The sequence below is a fragment of the Oncorhynchus nerka genome, linkage group LG5, assembly GCF_034236695.1.
Source record: "Oncorhynchus nerka isolate Pitt River linkage group LG5, Oner_Uvic_2.0, whole genome shotgun sequence".
Lineage (NCBI taxonomy): Eukaryota > Metazoa > Chordata > Actinopteri > Salmoniformes > Salmonidae > Oncorhynchus > Oncorhynchus nerka.
In genome coordinates this window covers 30717094-30741912 of record NC_088400.1, presented here as the reverse complement: position 1 = coordinate 30741912, position 24819 = coordinate 30717094, and the positions used below count along the sequence as shown (strand labels likewise).

Sequence of the window (24819 nt, the reverse complement as noted above, 5' to 3'; positions counted from 1 at the left end):
TCTCTTTAAGTAGTGTTGTCTCTCTTTATGTAGGGTTCTGGTGTTGTCTCTCTTTATGTAGTGTTGTCTCTCTTTGTGTAATGTTGTCTCTCTTTATGTAGTGTTGTCTTAGGTCTTTCTTTATGTTGTGGTGTCTCTCTTAATGTAGTGTTGTGGTGTCTCTCTTAATGTAGTGTTGTGGTGTCTCTCTTTATGTATTGTGGTATCTCTTTTTGTAGTGTGTCTTATTTCTCTATTTCCGTAGTGTTGTCTCTCTTTATATAGTGTTGTCTGTCTTTATTGTCACAGGCCGGCTCATAGCCTGTGGCAAAAATGAGGGGACACGAACAACAGGTATAGGCCAATCAAAAAGGAATGAGGTGTGAAAGTATCATAATGTAAGGTGTATGTAAAGTGCAGGGATGCATGAATCTGTGTGTGTGAATATGACTGAGTGAAAACTATGCACAACTACAAAAGAACAAACAAACATGATCATACCTGGAGGAGCAGAGAGAGAGAGATTAGTGAAGCAGCCGTTTAAATACCCTGAGCCCAGGTGACTCCAATCACTAACGACCCTCCTCTGCCTGCAAGAGGAACCGCCCCTGCACTGCAGAGGATGGGCCGTGACATCCCCCTCCTTAAAATGAGGGTCCCACCCTCAACCCAAATTTCGGCCCAACATATTCAAAACAATACAATTCCCCAAAAAGAAAAAAAAGGATACCAGTCCCGGCTCCTAGTAGTGGCCCCGTGTCCCCCAACTGACTGTCCACCCCTCGAACTCAGCAGCCCTGGTTCTTGGTGAGCAATTTAAGAGGAAAGAGGTGCAGACAGCCCATAGGGGTCAGCAGAGAGAAGATACAAACGAGGTTAAAGGAGCACGGGACAGAGCATTAGCAATGATATTATCCTTACCACTAATGTGTCTAATATCAAGGTTGAATGGTTGCAAGAACAAAGCCCAACGCATCAGGCGCTGGTTGGGATTTTGCAGGGACCTCAGGAAAAATAAGTGTAGTGTTGTCTCTCTTTATGTAATTTTGTCTCTCTTTATGTAATGTTGTCTTAGGTCTCTCTTCATGTAGTGTTGTCTCTCTTTATGTAGTTTTGTATCTCTTTATGTAGTGTTGTCTTAGGTCTCTCTTTGTCTAGTGTTGTCTATCTTTATGTAGTGTTGTCTCAGGTCTCTCTTTATCTAGTGTTGTCTCTCTTTATGTGGTGTTGTCTAGGTCTCTCTTTATCTAGTGTTGTCTCTCTTTATGTAGTGTTGTCTATCTTTATGTAGTGTTGTCTCTCTTTGTGTAGTGTTGTCTTATGTCTCTCTTTATGTAGTGTTTTCTCTCTTTATGTAGTGTTGTCTCTCTTTATGTAGTGTTGTCTCTCTTAATGTAGTGTTGTCTCTCTTTATGTAGTGTTGTCTCTCTTTATGTTGTGTTGTCTTAGGTCTCTCTTTATGTGGTGTTGTCTGTCTTTATGTAGTGTGGTCTCTCTTTAGGTAGTGTTGTCTCTATTTATATAGTGTTTTCTTAGGTCTCTCTTTATGTAGTGTTGTCGTCAGTCTCTCTTTATCTAGTGCTGTCTCTCTTTATGTAGTCTTGTCTCTCTATGTAGTGTTGTCTTAGGTCTCTCTTAATGTAGAATTTTCTCTCTTTATGTAGTACTGTCTCTCTTTATGTAGTGTTGTCTCTCTTTATGTAGTGTTGTCTCTCTTTGTGTAGAGTTGTCTTAGGTCTCTCTTTATGTCATGTTTTCTCTTTTTATGTAGTGTTGTCTCTTCTTATGTATGTTTGTCTTAGGTCTCTTTTTATGTAGTGGTGTCTCTCTTTATGTAGTGATGTCTCTCTTCATGTAGTGTGGTCTTTCTTTACGTAGTGTTGTCTCTCTTTATATAGTGTTGTCTCTCTATATGTAGTGTTGTCTCTCTTTCTGTAATTTTGTCTGTCTTTATGTAGTTTTGTCTCTCTTTATGTAGTGTTGTCTCTCTTTATGTAGTTTTGTCTATCTTTATGTAGTGTTGTCTTAGGTCTCTCTTTGTCTAGTGTTGTCTCTCTTTATGTAGTGTTGTTTCTCTTTATGTGGTGTTGTCTAGGTCTCTCTTTATCTAGTGTTGTCTCTCTTTATGTAGTGTTGTCTATCTTTATGTAGTGTTGTCTCTCTTTGTGTAGTGTTGTCTTAGGTCTCTCTTTATGTAGTGTTTTCTCTCTTTATGTAGTGTTGTCTCTCTTTATGTAGTGTTGTCTCTCTTAATGTAGTGTTGTCTCTCTTTATGTAGTGTTGTCTCTCTTTATGTTGTGTTGTCTTAGGTCTCTCTTTATGTGGTGTTGTCTGTCTTTATGTAGTGTGGTCTCTCTTTAGGTAGTGTTGTCTCTATTTATATAGTGTTGTCTTAGGTCTCTCTTTATGTAGTGTTGTCGTCAGTCTCTCTTTATCTAGTGCTGTCTCTCTTTATGTAGTCTTGTCTCTCTATGTAGTGTTGTCTTAGGTCTCTCTTAATGTAGAATTTTCTCTCTTTATGTAGTACTGTCTCTCTTTATGTAGTGTTGTCTCTCTTTGTGTAGAGTTGTCTTAGGTCTCTCTTTATGTCATGTTTTATCTCTTTATGTAGTGTTGTCTCTTCTTATGTATGTTTGTCTTAGGTCTCTCTTTATCTAGTGTTGTCTCTCTTTATGTAGTGTTGTCTCTCTTTATGTTGTGTTGTCTTAGGTCTCTCTTCATGTAGTGTTTTCTCTCTTTATGTGGTGTTGTCTGTCTTTATATAGTGTGGTCTCTCTTTCTGTAGTGTTTTCTCTCTTTATATAGTGTTGTGTCTCTTTAAGTAGTGTTGTCTCTCAGTTTGTAGTGCTGTCTTAGGTCTCTCTTTCTGTAGTGTTGTCTCTCTTTATGTAGTGTTGTTTCTCTTTGTGTAGTGTTGTCTTAGGTCTCTCTTTATGTAGTGTTTTCTCTCTTTATGTAGTGTTGTCTCTCTTTATGTAGTGTTGTCTCTCTTAATGTAGTGTTGTCTCTCTTTATGTAGTGTTGTCTCTCTTTATGTTGTGTTGTCTTAGGTCTCTCTTCATGTAGTGTTTTCTCTCTTTATGTGGTGTTGTCTGTCTTTATATAGTGTGGTCTCTCTCTCTGTAGTGTTGTCTCTCTTTATATAGTGTTGTGTCTCTTTAAGTAGTGTTGTCTCTCAGTTTGTAGTGCTGTCTTAGGTCTCTCTTTATGTAGTGTTGTCTCTCTTTCTGTATTTTTGTCTGTCTTTATGTAGATTTGTCTCTCTTTATGTAGTGTTGTCTTAGGTCTCTCTTTATGTAGTGTTGTCTCTCTTTATGTTGTGTTGTCTTGGGTCTCTCTTTATCTAGTGTTGTCTCTCTTTATGTAAAATTGTCTTAGGTCTCTCTTAATGTAGTGTTTTCTCTCATTATGTAGTGCTGTCTCTCTTTGTGTGGTGTTGTCTTAGGTCTCTCTTTATGTAGCGTTGTCTCTCTTTATGTATTCTTGTCACTCTTTATGTAATGTTTTCTTCGGTCTCTCTTAATGTAGTGTTGTCTCTCTTTATGTAGTTTGGTCTCTCTTTATGTTGTGTTGTCTTAGGTCTCTCTTTATGTGGTGTTGTCTGTCTTTATGTATTGTGGTCTCTGTTTATGTAGAGTTGTCTCTCATTATATAGTGGTGTGTCTCTTTAAGTAGTGTTGTCTCTCAGTTTGTAGTGCCGTCTTAGGTCGCTCTTTATGTAGTGTTGTCTCTCTTTCTGTAATTTTGTCTCTCTTTATGTAGTGTCGTCTCTCTTTATGTAGTGTTGTCTTAGGTCTCTCTTTATGTAGTGTTGTCTCTCTTTATGGAGTGTTTTCTTAGGTCTCTCTTTATCTAGTGTTGTCTCTCTTTATGTAGTGTTGTCTCTCTTTATGTTGTGTTGTCTTAGGTCTCTCTTCATGTAGTGTTTTCTCTCTTTATGTGGTGTTGTCTGTCTTTATATAGTGTGGTCTCTCTTTCTGTAGTGTTGTCTCTCTTTATATAGTGTTGTGTCTCTTTAAGTAGTGTTGTCTCTCAGTTTGTAGTGCTGTCTTAGGTCTCTCTTTCTGTAGTGTTGTCTCTCTTTATGTAGTGTTGTTTCTCTTTGTGTAGTGTTGTCTTAGGTCTCTCTTTATGTAGTGTTTTCTCTCTTTATGTAGTGTTGTCTCTCTTTATGTAGTGTTGTCTCTCTTAATGTAGTGTTGTCTCTCTTTATGTAGTGTTGTCTCTCTTTATGTTGTGTTGTCTTAGGTCTCTCTTCATGTAGTGTTTTCTCTCTTTATGTGGTGTTGTCTGTCTTTATATAGTGTGGTCTCTCTCTCTGTAGTGTTGTCTCTCTTTATATAGTGTTGTGTCTCTTTAAGTAGTGTTATCTCTCAGTTTGTAGTGCTGTCTTAGGTCTCTCTTTATGTAGTGTTGTCTCTCTTTCTGTAATTTTGTCTGTCTTTATGTAGATTTGTCTCTCTTTATGTAGTGTTGTCTTAGGTCTCTCTTTATGTAGTGTTGTCTCTCTTTATGTTGTGTTGTCTTAGGTCTCTCTTTATCTAGTGTTGTCTCTCTTTATGTAAAATTGTCTTAGGTCTCTCTTAATGTAGTGTTTTCTCTCATTATGTAGTGCTGTCTCTCTTTGTGTGGTGTTGTCTTAGGTCTCTCTTTATGTAGCGTTGTCTCTCTTTATGTATTCTTGTCACTCTTTATGTAATGTTTTCTTCGGTCTCTCTTAATGTAGTGTTGTCTCTCTTTATTTAGTTTGGTCTCTCTTTATGTTGTGTTGTCTTAGGTCTCTCTTTATGTGGTGTTGTCTGTCTTTATGTATTGTGGTCTCTGTTTATGTAGAGTTGTCTCTCATTATATAGTGGTGTGTCTCTTTAAGTAGTGTTGTCTCTCAGTTTGTAGTGCCGTCTTAGGTCGCTCTTTATGTAGTGTTGTCTCTCTTTCTGTAATTTTGTCTGTCTTTATGTAGTTTTGTCTCTCTTTATGTAGTGTTGTCTTAGGTCTCTCTTTATGTAGTGTTGTCTCTCTTTATGGAGTGTTTTTTTAGGTCTCTCTTTATCTAGTGTTGTCTCTCTTTATGTAGTGTTGTCTCTCTTAATGTAGTGCTGTATCTTTTTATGTATTCTTGTCTCTCTTTATGTAGTGTTTTCTTCGGTCTCTCTTAATGTAGTGTTGTCTCTCTTTATGTAGTTTGGTCTCTCTTTATGTAGTGTTGTCTGTCTTTATGTAGTGTTGTCTTAGGTCACTCTTAGTATAGTTTTGTCTTTCTTTATGTGGTGTTGTCTCTCTTTATGTAGTGTTGTCTTAGGTCTCTCTTTATGTGGTGGTGTCTCTCTCTATATATTGTCTCCGTATTTAGTGTTGTCTCTCTTTATATAGTGTTGTCTCTCTCTATGTAGTGTTGTCTCTCTTTATGTAGTGTTATCTTAGGTCTCTCTTTATATAGTGCTGTCTCTCTTTATGTAGTGTTGTCTCTCTTTACGTAGTGTTACCTTATGTTTCTCTTTATATAGTGCTGTCTCTCTTTATGTAGTGTTGTCTCTTCTTATGTAAGTTTGTCTTAGGTCTCTCTTTATGTAGTGGTGTCTCTCTTTATGTTGTGTTGTCTCTCTTTATTTAGTGTTGTCTTATGTCTCTCTTTATGTAGTGGTATTTGTCTTTATTTATCTAGTATTTATCTAGTAGAGTCTCTCTTTATCAGGTGTCTCTCTTTATGTAGTGTTGTCTCTCTTTATGTAGTGTTGTCTCTCTTTGTGTGGTGTTGTCTTAGGTCCCTCTTTATGTAGTGTTTTTGTCTCTTTAAGTAGTGTTGTCTCTCTTTATTTAGTGCTATCTTAGGTCTCTCTTTATGTAGACAACACCTATCATGGTCCACACACATCAACACAGTCGTGAAGGGGGCACGACAGCGCCTCTTCCTCCTCAGGACACTGAAAAGATTTGGCATGGGCCCTCAGATCCTCAAAAAAACCATTGAGTGTATCTTGACAGGTTGCATCACCGCTTGGTATGGCAACTGCTCGGCATCTGATCCCAAGGTGCTACAGACGGTAGTGCGTACGTCCCAGTACATCATTGGGGCCAAGCTTCCTGCCATCAAGGACCTCTATACCAGGCGTTGTCAGAAGAAGGCCCTAAAAATGGTCAAAGACTCCAAACACCCAAGTCATAGACTGTTCTCTCTGCTTCCGCACGGCAAGTGGTACCGGAGCACCATGTCTGGGATGAACAGGATCCTGAACAGCTTCTACCCCCAAGCTATAATTCTGATGAACAGTTAACTAAATGGCTGCCCGGACTGATTTTGCGCTGACTCTCTTGCACTGGCTCTCTTGCACTGGACTCTACCCACACACTCACTGGACTCTACCCACACACTCACTGGACTCTACCCACACACTCACTGGACTCTACCCACACTCTCACTGGACTCTACCCACACACTCACTGGACTCTACCCACACTCTCACTGGACTCTACCCACACTCTCACTGGACTCTACCCACACTCTCACTGGACTCTACCCACACACTCACTGGACTCTACCCACACTCTCACTGGACTCTACCCACACTCTCACTGGACTCTACCCACACTCTCACTGGACTCTACCCACACTCTCACTGGACTCTACCCACACACTCACTGGACTCTACCCACATACTCACTGGACTCTACTCACACACTCACACATGCTACTCTGACACTCCAACACACACACACACAATATGGTCACATGCACAAAACACACGCACACATTCGTATTGATTCCACACACATACTCCAGAGTTGTGCAGCGGTCTAAGACACTGCATCTCAGTGCTAGAGGCGTCGCTACAGACCCTGGTTTGATTACAGGCTGTATCACAACCGGCTGTGATTGGGTCCCATTGGGCGGAGCACAATTGGCCCTGCGTTGTCCGGGTTTGGCAGGTGTAGGCTGTTATTTTAAATAAGAATTTGTTCTTTACTGACTTGCCTAGTTAAATAAAGGTTCAATTTAAAAAATATATAGAGTAAAAAAATGCACAGAAACACACGCACACACACACACACACACACACACACACACACACACACACACACACACACACACACACACACAGTACATCATTGGGGCCAAGCTTCCTGCCATCAAGGACCTCTATACCAGGCGTTGTCAGAAGAAGGCCCTAAAAATGGTCAAAGACTCCAAACACCCAAGTCATAGACTGTTCTCTCTGCTTCCGCACGGCAAGTGGTACCGGAGCACCATGTCTGGGACGAACAGGATCCTGAACAGCTTCTACCCCCAAGCTATAATTCTGATGAACAGTTAACTAAATGGCTGCCCGGACTGATTTTGCGCTGACTCTCTTGCACTGGCTCTCTTGCACTGGACTCTATCCACACACTCACTGGACTCTACCCACACACTCACTGGACTCTACCCACACACTCACTGGACTCTACCCACACTCTCACTGGACTCTACCCACACACTCACTGGACTCTACCCACACTCTCACTGGACTCTACCCACACTCTCACTGGACTCTACCCACACTCTCACTGGACTCTACCCACACACTCACTGGACTCTACCCACACTCTCACTGGACTCTACCCACACTCTCACTGGACTCTACCCACACTCTCACTGGACTCTACCCACACTCTCACTGGACTCTACCCACACACTCACTGGACTCTACCCACATACTCACTGGACTCTACTCACACACTCACACATGCTACTCTGACACTCCAACACACACACACACAATATGGTCACATGCACAAAACACACGCACACATTCGTATTGATTCCACACACATACTCCAGAGTTGTGCAGCGGTCTAAGACACTGCATCTCAGTGCTAGAGGCGTCGCTACAGACCCTGGTTTGATTACAGGCTGTATCACAACCGGCTGTGATTGGGTCCCATTGGGCGGAGCACAATTGGCCCTGCGTTGTCCGGGTTTGGCAGGTGTAGGCTGTTATTTTAAATAAGAATTTGTTCTTTACTGACTTGCCTAGTTAAATAAAGGTTCAATTTAAAAAATATATAGAGTAAAAAAATGCACAGAAACACACGCACACACGCACGCACAGACACACACACACACACACACACACACACACACACACACTGTAGATACTGTACACTTCCCTCTTTACATATGCTGCTGCTACTCTGTTTATTATATATCCTGACTGCCTAGTCACTTTTACCCCAACCCACATGTACATACTGTATTACCTCAATTACCTCGTACCCCTGCACATTGACTCAGTACTGGTACTCCTTGTATATCGCCTCGTTATATTTTTCATTGTGTAAACATTTTATTTTTTATTTAGCAAATATTTTTCTTACTTTTTAACTCTGCATTGTTGGCAATGGGCTCGTAAGTAAGCATTCCACTGGAAAGTCTACAGCTGTTGTATTCAGCGCATGTAACATTTAATTTTATTTGATTCCTATTTCTCCCACACATCACCTCTGGATGTATTATTCCTGGAAAGCTGTGAAAGATAATGAAGGAATGCTGTGCTACATTAAGGAGAAGTAGGACAGACAGAGAGAGAGAGACAGACAGAGCGAAAGACAGACAGATAGGCAGAGAGAAAGACAGGAAGAGAGTCAGGCAGAGAGACAGACAAGAAGAGAGACAGGCAGAGAGACAGAGAGACAGAGAGACAGACAGGCAGAGAGAAAGACAGACAGACAGACAGACAGACAGACAGACAGACAGACAGACAGACAGACAGACAGACAGACAGAGCGAAAGACAGACAGACAACAGACAGACAGACAGACAGACAGACAGACAGACAGACAGACAGACAGACAGACAGACAGACAGACAGACAGACAGACAGACAGACAGACAGAGCGAAAGACAGACAGACAACAGACAGACAGACAGACAGACAGACAGACAGACAGACAGACAGACAGACAGACAGACAGACAGACAGACAGTTTAACAGTTTAACAGCTTAACAGCTTAACACGTCTGTAAGTAGACAGCATCAGTTTGGCATATAGGAAAGAACGGATTTGGGACATCTGATTTTCTTAAATCACCGCCCTATCCACTTTTTGTCCTAGTTTACACATCCCCCAGACACAAAATAGTATCTAGCAAGATGGAGCTCAACTACCTTCACTAAGACCACTGCAAAGGTTTCCCCATGCAATCTTTGGTTTCGAATCGGGATGTTCTGGCATGTCTGCCTGGTGATTTGTTGGGAGATTCTGTGTGAAGAGGACCCTCCTCGGAACGTTACCGTGAGACCTAGTGGTGTTGCTGCCCTAGGTCTGGGACTACACAGAGGGGGCACCCTTGTCCCTGAGTTGGTTTGGGGGTTGCCTAGCAACCAGTTCCCGCTCTCAAGGCGATAAAGAGAAGTGGGAAGAACAACTACACCTCTGTTCCCTCTCTTTCTCTACCTCCCCTCCTTGTTTCTAGCTTTATCTTCCCATCTCTCATCCTGTCTTGCACCTCTCATTCCCTCTCCCTGAAAATCTCTAAGAATACATCCTCTTTATTTTTCTCCCCAACTCAACTCTCTCTTTCTCTGTCTCTCTCTGTCTCTATCTCTCTCTCTCGTTCTCTGTCTCTGTCTCTCTCTGTCTCTCTCTGTCTCTATCTCTATATCTCTCTCTCTTTCTTTCTTTCTCTCTCTCTGTTATTAAATGTCTGTGTCTTTGTCTGTGCAGGTGAATGAGATTTACCATGACCCCTCTCTGGGAGCCAGGATCAACGTGGTGCTAGTACGAATCATCATGCTAGGCTATGGGAAGGTAAGAGAGAGGGTGTGGAGTGTTGTCACTTTTGCTTTTTATCACCATATGGATTCTACATTTGTCCATAAGTAAAAATGTATGATTCCTTCAGGTTTGACTCTGTTCCTTGAAAGACTGGCTACAGTCATTTTAGCTTTTTTGGTGTGTTTTCTGCAGCTTTACACACACACACACACACACACACACACACACACACGCACACACACCCCTCTCCACACTCACAGAGGCCTACAGCCTGTTATTCCAGTGGACTGAGCAAAAGTGGAACTAAAAGCATGTGGATCCCAGGGGAGGGTTTTCAAAGTCACACGCCTTCACAGTTCAGCACCAAAGCACACAGAAAAACTGCCGTTATGCAACCGGCTTTTCCTCTGGTGGGCTGGAGCAAGGAATCATGGGAAGTCCAGACTAAGATAAAAAATCGATAATAGCCTTCAGACAGGCAGACAGAAAGACAGACAGGCAGACAGAAAGACAGACAGGCAGACGGGCATACAGACAGACAGACGGGCATACAGGCAGACTGACAGGCAGACAGACCCGTGGATGCTGCAGTGTGATTCTACCTATCTATCTGTTAGTGTGTGTGCACGTGCGTGCCTGTATGGTGTGTGTGTGATTGAGAAAGGACTACCCTACAGGATGTTACTATAGATATAGGTTAGATAGAATGTAATGGTACTCCCCTCGAATATGCTTTACCCCTATATCACATCATCTATATTCCTTTAAATCATATCTATATTCCTTTACCTCACATCATCTATATTCCTTTACCTCCATATCACATAATCTATATTCCTTTAAATCACATCATCTATATTCCTTTATATCATCTATATTCCTTTACCTCCAGATCACATCATCTATATGCCTTTACCTCCATATCACATCATCTATATTCCTTTACCTCCATACCACATCATCTATATTCCTTTACCTCCATACCACATCATCTATATTCCTTTACCTCTAAATCACATCATCTATATTCCATTACCTCTATATCACAACATCTATATTCATTTAAATCACATCATCTATATTCCATTACCTCTGTATCACATCATCTATATTCCTTTACCTCCATACCACATCATCTATATTCCTTTACCTCTAAATCACATAATCTATATTCCATTACCTCTGTATCACATCATCTATATTCCTTTACCTCCATACCACATCATCTATATTCCTTTACCTCTAAATCACATCATCTATATTCCATTACCTCCATATCACATCATCTATATTCCTTTACCTCCATACCACATCATCTATATTCCTTTACCTCTAAAATCACATCATCTATATTCCATTACCTCTATATCACAACATCTATATTCATTTAAATCACATCATCTATTTACCTCTATATAACATCATCTATATTCCTCTACATCACATCATCTATATTCCTTTATGTCACATCATCTATATTCCTTTACCTCTATATAACATAATCTACAGTGGGGAGAACAAGTATTTGATACACTGCCGATTTTGCAGGTTTTCCTACTTACAAAGCATGTAGAGATCTGTAATGTTCATCATAGGTACACTTCAACTGTGAGAGACTGAATCTAAAAGAAAAACCCAGAAAATCACATTGTATGATTTTTAAGTAATTAATTAGCATGTCATTGCATGACATAAGTATTTGATACATCAGAAAAGCAGAACTTAATATTTGGTACAGAAACTTTTGTTTTCAATTACAGAGATCATACGTTTCCTGTAGTTCTTGACCAGGTTTGCACACACTGCAGCAGGGATTTTGGCCCACTCCTCCATACAGACCTTCTCCAGATCCTTCAGGTTTCGGGGCTGTCGCTGGGCAATACGGACTTTCAGCTCCCTCCAAAGATTTTCTATTGGGTTCAGGTCTGGAGACTGGCTAAGCCTCTCCAGGACCTTGAGATGCTTCTTACGGAGCCACTCCTTAGTTCCCTGGCTGTGTGTTTCGGGTCGTTGTCATGCTGGAAGACCCAGCCATGACCCATCTTCAATGCTCTCACTGAGGGAAGGAGATTGTTGGCCAAGATCTCGCAATACATGGCCCCATCCATCCTCCCCTCAATACGGTGCAGTCGTCCTGTCCCCTTTGCAGAAAAGCATCCCCAAAGAATGATGTTTCCACCTCCATGCTCCACAGTTGGGATGGTGTTCTTGAGGTTGTACTTATCCTTCTTCTTCCTCCAAACACGGCAAGTGGAGTTTAGACAAAAAAGCTAAATTTTTGTCTCATCAGACCACATGACCTTCTCCCATTCCTCCTCTGGATCATCCAGATGGTCATTGGCAAACTTCAGACGGGCCTGGACATGCGCTGGCTTGAGCAGGGGGACCTTGCGTGCGCTGCAGGATTTTAATCCATGACGGCGTAGTGTGTTACTAATGGTTTTCTTTGAGACTGTGGTGCCAGCTCTCTTCAGGTCATTGACCACGTCCTGCCGTGTATTTCTGGGCTGATCCCTCACCTTCCTCATGATCATTGATGCCCCACGAGGTGAGATCTTGTATGGAGCCCCAGACCGAGGGTGATTGACCGTCATCTTGAACTTCTTCCATTTTCTAATAATTGCGCTAACAGTTGTTGCCTTCTCACCAAGCTGCTTGCCTATTGTCCTGTAGCCTATCCCAGCCTTGTGCAGGTCTACAATTTTATCCCTGATATCCTTACACAGCTCTCTGGTCTTGGCCATTGTGGAGAGGTTGTAGTCTGTTTGATTGAGTGTGTGGACAGGTGTCTTTTATACAGGTAACGACTTCAAACAGGTTCAGTTAATACAGGTAATGAGTGGAGAACAGGAGGGTTTCTTAAAGAAAAACTAACAGGTCTGTGAGAGCCGGAATTCTTACTGGTTGGTAGGTGATCAAATACTTATGTCATGCAATAAAATGCTAATTAATTACTTAAAAATCATACATTGTGATTTTCTGGATTTTTGTTTTAGATTCCGTCTCTCACAGTTGAAGTGTACCTCTGATAAAAAAAAATACAGAACTCTACATGCTTTGTAAGTAGGAAAATCGGCAGTGTATCAAATACTTGTTCTCCCCACTGTATATTCCTTTATATCACATCTTCTATATTCCTTTATATCACATCATCTATATTCCTTTATATCACATCATCTGTATTCCTTTATATCACATCTTCTATATTCCTTTATATCACATCATCTATATTCCTTTATATCACATCATCTATATTCCTTTATATCACATCATCTATATTCCTTTACCTCTATATCACATCATCTATATTCCTTTATGTCACATCATCTGTATTCCTCTATATCACATCATCTATATTCCTTTATATCACATCATCTATATTCCTCTACCTTTATATCACATCATCTATATTCCTTTATATCACATCATCTATATTCCTTTATATCACATCATCTATATTCCTTTACCTCTATATCACATCATCTATATTCCTTTATGTCACATCATCTGTATTCCTCTATATCACATCATCTATATTCCTTTACCTCTATATCACATCATCTATATTCCTTTATGTCACATCATCTGTATTCCTCTATATCACATCATCTATATTCCTTTACCTCTATATCACATCATCTATATTCCTTTACCTCTATATCACATCATCTATATTCCTTTATGTCACATCATCTGTATTCCTCTATATCACATCATCTATATTCCTTTATATCACATCATCTATATTCCTCTACCTTTATATCACATCATCTATATTCCTTTATATCACATCATCTATATTCCTTTACCTCTATATCACATCATCTATATTCCTTTATGTCACATCATCTGTATTCCTCTATATCACATCATCTATATTCCTTTATATCACATCATCTATATTCCTTTACCTTTATATCACATCATCTATATTCCTTTATGTCACATCATCTATATTCCTTTATATCACATCATCTATATTCCTTTACCTCTATATCACATCATCTATATTCCTTTATATCACATCATCTATATTCCTTTACCTCTATATCACATCATCTATATTCCTTTATATCACATCATCTATATTCCTTTATATCACATCATCTATATTCCTTTATATCACATCATCTATATTCCTTTATATCACATCATCTATATTCCTTTACCTCTATATCACATCATCTATATTCCTTTATATCACATCATCTATATTCCTTTATATCACATCATCTGTATTCCTCTATATCACATCATCTATATTCCTTTATATCACATCATCTATATTCCTTTATATCACATCATCTATATTCCTCTACATCACATCATCTATATTCCTTTATATCACATCATCTATATTCCTTTATATCACATCATCTATATTCCTTTATATCACATCATCTATATTCCTTTACCTTTATATCACATCATCTATATTCCTTTATATCACATCATCTATATTCCTTTATATCACATCATCTGTATTCCTCTATATCACATCATCTATATTCCTTTATATCACATCATCTATATTCCTTTATATCACATCATCTATATTCCTTTATATCACATCTTCTATATTCCTTTATATCACATCATCTATATTCCTTTATATCACATCTTCTATATTCCTTTATATCACATCATCTATATTCCTTTATATCACATCATCTATATTCCTCTATATCACATCATCTGTATTCCTTTATATCACATCATCTATATTCCTTTATATCACATCTTCTATATTCCTTTATATCACATCATCTATATTCCTTTATATCACATCTTCTATATTCCTTTATATCACATCATCTATATTCCTTTATATCACATCTTCTATATTCCTTTATATCACATCATCTATATTCCTTTATATCACATCATCTATATTCCTTTATATCACATCTTCTATATTCCTTTATATCACATCATCTATATTCCTTTATATCACATCATCTATATTCCTCTATATCACATCATCTATATTCCTTTATATCACGTCATCTATATTCCTTTATATCACATCATCTATATTCCTTTATATCACATCTTCTATATTCCTTTATATCACATCATCTATATTCCTTTATATCACATCATCTATATTCCTTTATATCACATCATCTATATTCCTTTATATCATCTATATTCCTTTATATCACATCATCTATATTCCTTTACCTCTATATCACATCATCTATATTCCTCTACATCACATCATCTATATTCCTCTATATATATACACACTCACAAGCACACAAACACACACTGGCATGCACACACACACTCACACACAAACAGACGCACTCATAGTCCGTCTCTCATGGCCCCGCCCCTATCCTCATGCAGCTCAGGCCAGATCTCCGGCTGTCCATCATCCCCAATTACTGTGGCAACGGAGCAGTGCACACAGGCAGCCTGCAGATTGGCCAAATGACCCTGAACACATACACAAACACACAAAGAAACACACACTCATATAGATATGTTAGTGTACCGAGTACACTTCATACTCCATCATGTGAGCAAAGAAGCGGTCATACTGTGTCTTCACCGCAGCACAGAGAGGCTGAACTGAACCGTGTGTATGTTGAAAATAGAAGGAGAGATAGAATACAAAGGAGTGGCTGACACAGTAAGAAAGATTAGGAGAGGTGAAGGAGAGAGAGTGTGAAGGGTCTATATGTGGGTGTATGTATTATTCTGGGAAAATGTAACCATTGTGTACATGTTTTTGTTTGGATTTCACAAAGTCAAAACATTTCTGTTAGAAAGGTGACTCGGTGTATGTGCAGTAGGAGAATATGTCTTTAAATGTTTGTGGTTTTAGGCAAGCATATATGCACCCCCATAACTCCCAAGGTATATTAGCTTAGCTTGGCCCCAGGACCACCCTGTGGCTGACTGCCACTGCAGCACTGCCACCGACTGGTCATAGCAGGAATAATAGGATGCATGAGAAGCTCTTGTCACTGAGCGAGCCTGATTGAAGAGACACATGAATGTCTGTCTGAACATCTGCAACAATGTTTTTTCCTTTTCCCTCTCTCTCCCCTGCCTCCCCCTCTCTCTTTCTCTCTCCCCTCTTTCTCTCTCCCCTGTCTCCCCCTCTCTCTTTCTCTCTCCCCCTCTTTCTCTCTCCCCCTCTTTCTCTCTCCCCTGTCTCCCCCTCTCTCTTTCTCTCTCCCCCTATTTCTCTCTCCCCCTCTTTCTCTCTCCCCTGTCTCCCCCTCTCGTTCTCTCTCCCCCTCTTTCTCTCTCCCCCTCTTTCTCTCTCCCCTGTCTCCCCCTCTCTCTTTCTCTCTCCCCTGTCTCCCCCTCTCTCTTTCTCTCTCCCCCTCTTTCTCTGTCCCCCTCTTTCTCTCTCCCCGTCTCGCTCTCTCTCCCCATCTCCCCCCTCTCTCTCGCTCTCTATTGCTCTCTCTACTCTCTCTCTCTCTCTCTACTCTCCCTCTCTCTCTACTCTCCCTCTCTCTCTAGTCTATGAGTCTGATAGAGTTGGGGAACCCGTCTCAGAGTCTGGAGAATGTGTGTCGCTGGGCCTTCCTGCAGCAGAAACAGGAGACAGGAGATGCAGAGTACCACGACCACGCTATCTTCCTCACACGACAGGAGTTTGGGCCTACTGGCATGCAGGGTAATAAACACACACATACACGTACATACATACAGACATGCACACAATCACAGATGCGCGCACACACACACACACACACACACACACCACCCAGTTGTACTCTGTTGTGTTTTGGTTTAGTGGTGTTTAGTACAGAACGAGTGAGAGCAGGCTGGCAGCATGTCTCAGGGGAGTTAGCTAGCTCTAAAGCTGCCCTTGGCTTCAGCTTTGGGCTGGAGAGAAAATCAATACCCTACAGCCACAGACCTGCTAGTGAGAACAGAACAGAGACTACAGTCACAGACCTGCTAGTGAGAACAGAACAGAGACTACAGTCACAGACCTGCTAGTGAGAACAGAGCAGAGACTACAGTCACAGACCTGCTAGTGAGAACAGAACAGAGACTACAGTCACAGACCTGCTAGTGAGAACAGAACAGAGACTACAGCCACAGACCTGCTAGTGAGAACAGAACAGAGACTACAGCCCAGACCTGCTAGTGAGAACAGAACAGACACTACAGTCACAGACCTGCTAGTGAGAACAGAACAGAGACTACAGGTACAGACCTGCTAGTGAGAACAGAACAGAGACTACTGCCACAGACCTTCTAGTGAGAACAGAACAGAGACTACAGCCACAGACCTGCTAGTGAGAACAGAACAGAGACTACAGTCACAGACCTGCTAGTGAGAACAGAACAGAGACTACTGCCACAGACCTGCTAGTGAGAACAGAGAGAGACTACAGTCACAGACCTGCTAGTGAGAACAGAGAGACTACAGCCACAGACCTTCTAGGTAAAACAGAGAGAGACTACAGCCACAGACCTGCTAGTGAGAACAGAACAGAGACTACAGTCACAGACCTGCTAGTGAGAACAGAACAGAGACTACAGTCACAGACCTGCTAGTGAGAACAGAACAGAGACTACAGTCACAGACCTGCTAGTGAGAACAGAACAGAGACTACAGTCACAGACCTGCTAGTGAGAACAGAGAGACTACAGCCACAGACCTTCTAGGTAAAACAGAGAGAGACTACAGCCACAGACCTGCTAGTGAGAACAGAACAGAGACTACAGTCACAGACCTGCTAGTGAGAACAGAACAGAGACTACAGTCACAGACCTGCTAGTGAGAACAGAACAGAGACTACAGTCACAGACCTGCTAGTGAGAACAGAACAGAGACTACAGCCACAGACCTGCTAGTGAGAACAGAACAGAGACTACAGCCACAGACCTGCTAGTGAGAACAGAACAGACACTACAGTCACAGACCTGCTAGTGAGAACAGAACAGAGACTACAGCCACAGACCTGCTAGTGAGAACATAACAGAGACTACAGCCACAGACCTGCTAGGTAAAACAGAGAGACTACAGTCACAGACCTGCTAGTGAGAACAGAACAGCGACGACAGCCACAGACCTGCTAGTGAGAACAGAACAGCGACTACAGCCACAGACCTGCTAGTGAGAACAGAACAGAGACTACAGCCACAGACCTGCTAGTGAGAACAGAACAGAGACTACAGTCACAGACCTGCTAGTGAGAACAGAACAGAGACTACTGCCACAGACCTGCTAGTGAGAACAGAGAGAGACTACAGTCACAGACCTGCTAGTGAGAACAGAGAGACTACAGCCACATACCTTCTAGGTAAAACAGAGAGAGACTACAGCCACAGACCTGCTAGTGAGAACAGAACAGAGACTACAGTCACAGACCTGCTAGTGAGAACAGAACAGACACTACAGCCACAGACCTGCTAGTGAGAACAGAACAGAGACTACAGCCACAGACCTGCTAGTGAGAACAGAACAGACACTACAGCCACAGACCTGCTAGTGAGAACAGAACAGAGACTACAGCCACAGACCTGCTAGTGAGAACAGAACAGAGACTACAGTCACAGACCTTCTAGTGAGAACAGAACAGAGACTACAGCCACAGACCTGCTAGTGAGAACAGAACAGAGACTACAGTCACAGACCTGCTAGTGAGAACAGAGCAGAACAGAGACTACAGCCACAGACCTGCTAATGAGAACAGAACAGAGACTACAGCCACAGACCTGCTAGTGAGAACAGAACAGACACTACAGTCACAGACCTGCTAGTGAGAACAGAACAGAGACTACAGCCACAGACCTGCTAGTGAGAACAGAACAGAGACTACAGCCACAGACCTGCTAGTGAGAACAGAACAGAGACTACAGCCACAGACCTGCTAGTGAGAACAGAACAGAGACTACAGCCACAGACCTGCTAGTGAGAACAGAACAGACACTACAGTCACAGACCTGCTAGTGAGAACAGAACAGAGACTACAGCCACAGACCTGCTAGTGAGAACATAACAGAGACTACAGCCACAGACCTGCTAGGTAAAACAGAGAGACTACAGTCACAGACCTGCTAGTGAGAACAGAACAGAGACTACTGCCACAGACCTTCTAGGTAAAACAGAGAGAGACTACAGCCACAGACCTGCTAGCGAGAACAGAGAGAGACTACAGCCACAGACCTGCTAGCCACTAGAAAGAACAAATCCCTGAGAGACAGTGACAGGGCATTCTCTGAGAGCTGTACAAGAGACACAGTCAGGTCACTGAGCTCTAGCTTCTGAGAGGTTCCTGTTTGGTGTGAGTAGGTCAAAGTTGAATTTATTGTAATTCACAATGCTACATACTATCCGCACTAACCATACTATTTGTGACGTAAACTGAGTAGTGTAGTATGCTTATTAGTCAAAGTATGGATAGAGTTAGTAAGCCAAAAGTTTGCGTATGTTGTACTACATTCCCCAAAATACGAAGTATACAAGGAATGGACACTATTTACGTAATGCAATTCTTCAGAAAGTGGGCGTGGCTTCACAACGTTCTCAGATTTGAAGAAAATGGCGGAAAATATACTGCCAAAGTCCGACGAGATCAGATATAACAATGTGTTGCTTTAACTAATCATGACAAATGTTAAGAACATTTTGAGTAATGTAATAAAGTAATGACTTTTCAAAAAAGTGATGTTGGCTGACAATTTGTTAACTACACTGTCCTTACGAACCGCATAGCATATCATTACAGCAGTATGTACCGCTCTCTTTTTTGCCACCTATTGTAACATTAGTTGGTTACATCGAACTTGCCAGTATATTTACTTTATGCTATCTAACTACCTATCCAATGTGAATTGACTTGATTATTCACGTCATTCAGAGTTTAGCAAAATGGTGTAGTCGTTCGTTCGGGTCCGTTCGTAAATTCTAAATCTACTCCGATTTCAAAGCGCTCTCGCCTGACTGACAGAGGCTGAGCTCAGAATAACTGATGAATTTGCGAACACTCAACACCCATTGAATGTGGCCGGTGCCAGTAAACGTTGGCACAAAAAGGTAATTCAATTGTTGCCAACAGCATAGTCACTAACGCTCTGGTTAACATGAAAACTGCCTAACCAGCTAACTAGTCAGAGGTAGGTCTTCTCTCATTTGTGTCTGGAAGAAGCCAATGACTGGAGTGGTGAGGTCTGAACACTCGGATCAACCCTACTCCTCGGCCACAGCGTCCTGTGTACGCTCTCAATTTATAAATGACAATCTGACAACGCCCTGAATACACCAACGCCCTGAGCACACTCTGGCACTCCAGATTGAATTTACAAACACACCCAAAGTCTAGTAATTTGTTATGCTAACAAGCTAGCAAGAGGTTGCATAGCAACAGCATCAACTCCCGGTAGACAGGCGAAGAGCTAGTACCCTCAACCGAAAGGATATACTAAAATTACGGTATACTAAAATGAACTAATAGCATATAGTATGTGTTATATACTAATTAAGTATGTAGTATACAGTATGTTAGTATGGGTATTCAAACACAACACTCTTTCTTGCTCCCTTTATTCTTACTGATCCCTGACCACCCTTCTTTCTTTCTATTACAACTTCCCTGCCTCTCCTCCCTCCCTCCTCTCTTCCTTCCTCTCTCCCTCCTCTCTTCCTGCCTCTCCTCCCTCCCTCCACTTCCTTCCTCTCTCCCTCCTCCTCCTCTCTTCCTGCCTCTCCTCCCTCCCTCCCTCCTCTCTTCCTTCCTCTCTCCCTCCTCCTCCTCTCTTCCTGCCTCTCCCTCCCTCCCTCCCTCCTCTCTTCCTTCCTCTCTCCCTCCTCCTCTTCTCTTCCTGCCTCTCCTCCCTCCCTCCTCTTCCTTCCTCTCTCCCTCCTCCTCCTCTCATCCTGCCTCTCCTCCCTCCCTCCCTCTCTCCTCTTTCTTCCTCTCTCCCTCCTCCTCCTCTCTTCCTGCCTCTCCTCCCTCCCTCCTCTCTTCCTTCCTCTCTCCCTCCTCCTCCTCTCGTCCTGCCTCTCCTCCCTCCCTCCTCTTTCTTCCTCTCTCCCTCCTCCTCTCGTCTTGCCTCTCCTCCCTCCCTCCCTCCTCTTTCTTCCTCTCTCCCTCCTCCTCTTCTCTTCCTGTCTCTCCTCCCTCCCTCCTCTCTTCCTGCCTCTCCTCCCTCCCTCCTCTTCCTTCCTCTCTCCCTCCTCCTCTCTTCCTGCCTCTCCTCCCTCCCTCCTCTCTTCCTTCCTCTCTCCCTCCTCCTCCTCTCGTCCTGCCTCTCGTCCTGCCTCTCCTCCCTCCCTCCCTCCTCTTCCTTCCTCTCTCCCTCCTCCTCCTCTCGTCCTGCCTCTCCTCCCTCCCTCCCTCCTCTTCCTTCCTCTCTCCCTCCTCCTCTTCTCTTCCTGCCTCTCCTCCCTCCCTACTCTCTTCCTTCCTCTTCCTTCCTTCCTCTCTCCCTCCATCCCTCCCTCTCACTGCTCTCTTCCTTCCTCTTCTCTCCCTCCTGTCTCCTTTCTTCAGGCTATGCTCCAGTAACAGGGATGTGTCACCCAGTGAGGAGCTGTACTCTGAACCATGAGGATGGCTTCTCTTCTGCCTTTGTGGTAGCACACGAGACGGGACATGTGTGAGTACACACACACTCAAACACACACACATACACACACACACACTCAAACACACACACTCATTAAACACACACTTAATCACAGACACGCACACACACACACTCAAACACACACACACACACACACACACACACACACACACACACACACACACACACACACACACACACACTGTATCGACTTATTCACACAATTTAAGTAGACCCATACGCCTGTTCCTCTGCTCCCCCCTCCCTCCCTCCCTCCCTGCCTCTCTCTCTCCCCCAGGCTGGGTATGGAGCACGACGGCCAGGGGAACCGCTGTGGAGACGAGGTGCACATGGGGAGCATCATGGCCCCGTTGGTCCAAGCTGCCTTCCACCGCTTCCACTGGTCCCGCTGTAGCCAGCAGGAGCTGGGACGTTACCTACAGTGAGTCTATCACACACCTACTGTATACACACACTTACACACGTTACAATCCAAACAACGGGTTTGCCTTTCCACTAGAACTGAATGACTCCAGACCACAGACAAACTATAGGAACTCCACTCTGTTAGGTCTGCCAGTATTCAGCATACAGTTCTCCAATAGGAAAACTCATGCAGCCTGAGGAGGGGTGCTGACCTGAAATGTTGCTGTTCCCAACAATACAATACAAAATATGTTAAAACTACCACTCTCCTTTATTCACTGAATAAGAAACCACTGCTAGCTCAAATATCTTTTGACTCCTCCCCCAGATCCTACGACTGTCTCCGTGACGACCCCTACGAACATAACTGGCCATCCCTGCCCAGACTTCCTGGTCTGCACTACTCCATGAACGAACAGTGTCGCTTCGACTTCGGCGTGGGCTACGTAATGTGTACCGCGGTAAGAATTCCCCAAAGGAACTAGTGGTATACTAACACATCTACTAACTATATATTAATACTAGTATATACGTATATATGTCACCAGGGAAACAAGTATCTATTGCCACCTAACGGTCCTAACGCCTCCCACAGTTTGACCATTTCTCAGTATTTGAAAAGCCACTCCAGCACCACTTCACACTTTCAGTCCCCACTGATGCAGTAGGATGACTAGGGTTACATCCACGCCTGGATAGAATGACTCCTCACTGAATTAAGTCCCTACTGACCTAAGTCCCCACTTGAATAAGTATTTTCCTTAAAGCATCTTGACACTGGCTGAAGAGCTCATCTTTTTTAGACAGGCTGTTCAAGAGCTGTTCTGATTGAGAGTTGAGCTGACCTGCTCTTTGCTTTTCACACGTTGCTAGATTACCCTGTATTCTGTTGTCAAACCATTCTTTAGCTGCAAAAGGTGAGCCAGGCTGGAACACAGGTAAGGTTACCCCCCCCTCGGAGCCATGTGGCCGCTTTTTTCTTTTTCCTCTGATTGATATCAGCATCGTCGTCGTTGTTGCAACGTTACTCGTACATTCTTTAATTTATTTAGTTCTGCCCATCGTCACATTGTTGTGCCTGGCATGTGTACTGCAGGATTCTAAACATAATGTTTCTGGTTCCCATATAGTACCTACCAAAGAGAAAAAAGTGCAACGCTGGATTTGTCCCAAACAGCTTTCCTGGATCTCATAGCTAGACAGAGTCAACCAAAGCAAATGAGCTCAACCCTGACACACGCACGGCACCTTTTACTGTAAATGTCTGTGTGACTTTTTGGCCATTCAGAAAGACATATTGGCATGTAGAACATAGGTAGAAAAAGGGTGGAATGAAAGAGAGAGAGAGAAGTTTCCAGACATTAAAGAAAAGTCTGGAGCAAAAGCTGCTTTTCTATGTTCGGGTTTAGGATCCTGCAGTGTCGCGTGCCAGTTTACCAAGCTGATGTCATCAGTGCCAACCAACCATCAGGCTGACTTTTGACCCTGCTGTAACCTCAACTGGAGGGGTCACCTGAGGTCATTCTGGGTAGGGAGTCTGGCTCTGTTATTGTGGCAAGGGGGACAGAGGGGGGAGCGGAGGGAAACAGCTGAGAGAGAAGAGAGTTTGTCACAGATCTAAGATCAGTTTATTCTCCCCAGCATCCTTACCTGAACCATTAGGGGCATAGAATGAAAAAGGACAACTTTATTCTTCTCTGAACCAATGATCGGTCATGTTGACCATTTTATATTCACCTTCTGCCCTCCTCTCTGACCCCACAGAGCTGCAGGGTGTCTCAGTCAGAGTCTCTCTCTCCTCATCCTCTTTGGTTGTGTCGGCATGCTCTCTGGCTTCCTGAACAGCCGTGTTGTTGTAACAGTGGACCAGTGATGGACTACTACAGTACACCGCCGTCTGGACTCCTGTGGATGTTATTCTTTTCTATGTTTTCTTGTACATGTGCAGTCAGTGGTACATTTTATTTTTTTATCTCTGGTGTAGTAGGTCTGAGGTGATTTCTGGAATGTTCTGTGATGCTAGCTACTCCCAGTGACTGGTGTGCATATCAGACAGATCTGTTCTTTCTTGTGACTGTTGCAGGTCACCTGTCTACTCTGGTGATATGTTAAGGTACTGGCAGTGTGTGTATAATGTGAGAGGGCGTGTGTGTGAGGATGTCTCTCTCTCTCTGTCCATTGCAGTACCGGACATTTGACCCCTGCAAACAGCTGTGGTGCAGCCACCCTGACAACCCCTTCTTCTGCAAGACCAAGAAAGGACCGCCAATCGACGGAACCATGTGTGGGGACGGGAAGGTACACTAACATAAGCACGGACGCATGCAAACACACACGCACACGCACGCACACACGCACACACACACACACACACACGGACGCATGCAAACACACACACACACGGACGCATGCAAACACACACACACACGGACGTATGCAAACACACACACACACACATGGACGCATGCAAACACACACACACACACGGACGCATGCAAACACACACACACACGGACGCATGCAAACACACACACACACACGGACGCATGCAAACAAACACACACACGGACGCATGCAAACACACACACACACACACACACGGACGCATGCAAACACACACACACACACACGGACGCATGCAAACACACACACACACACGGACGCATGCAAACACACACACACGCACGCACGCACACACACACACACACACACACACACACACACACACACACACACACACACAGACACAGACACAAACCTACATACATAATATTATTAATATTATACATACTCACACACACCACAGTAATGGTAAAAAATGTTGCTATCTGACAGTCTCTCCCCTTTCTCATCCTATCACAGCACTGCTTCAAAGGTCACTGTATCTGGCTGACCAATGACATGATAAAGCAGGACGGTGGGTGGGGTGTGTGGAGCCAGTTTGGGTCCTGCACTCGTACCTGTGGAGGAGGGGTTCAGTTCAGAACCCGCAAATGTGATAACCCCAGGTACATAAATATCAACTATTGAGAAGTCTACTTTTCCATGGTATCATAGTGAAAAGGTGTTAGATCTTGTCCTTACAGAACATAACCAACATGGTATCATTGC

At 42.9% G+C, this 24819-nt stretch overlaps 1 protein-coding gene across 1 annotated transcript in view; it reads left to right on the top strand.

Annotated features, from left to right (window-relative positions):
* The window catches only part of LOC115129144 (A disintegrin and metalloproteinase with thrombospondin motifs 2-like), a 248543-nt gene that overhangs the window by 208256 nt on the left and 15468 nt on the right, over positions 1-24819 (top strand). Inside the window, exons 5-11 of the mRNA XM_065018518.1 lie at positions 9682-9765; positions 16216-16372; positions 21207-21312; positions 21581-21724; positions 22037-22169; positions 23893-24006; positions 24571-24716. Of these exons, the coding sequence (XP_064874590.1) occupies positions 9682-9765; positions 16216-16372; positions 21207-21312; positions 21581-21724; positions 22037-22169; positions 23893-24006; positions 24571-24716 (884 nt within the window). The remainder of the gene's footprint in view (positions 1-9681; positions 9766-16215; positions 16373-21206; positions 21313-21580; positions 21725-22036; positions 22170-23892; positions 24007-24570; positions 24717-24819) is intronic.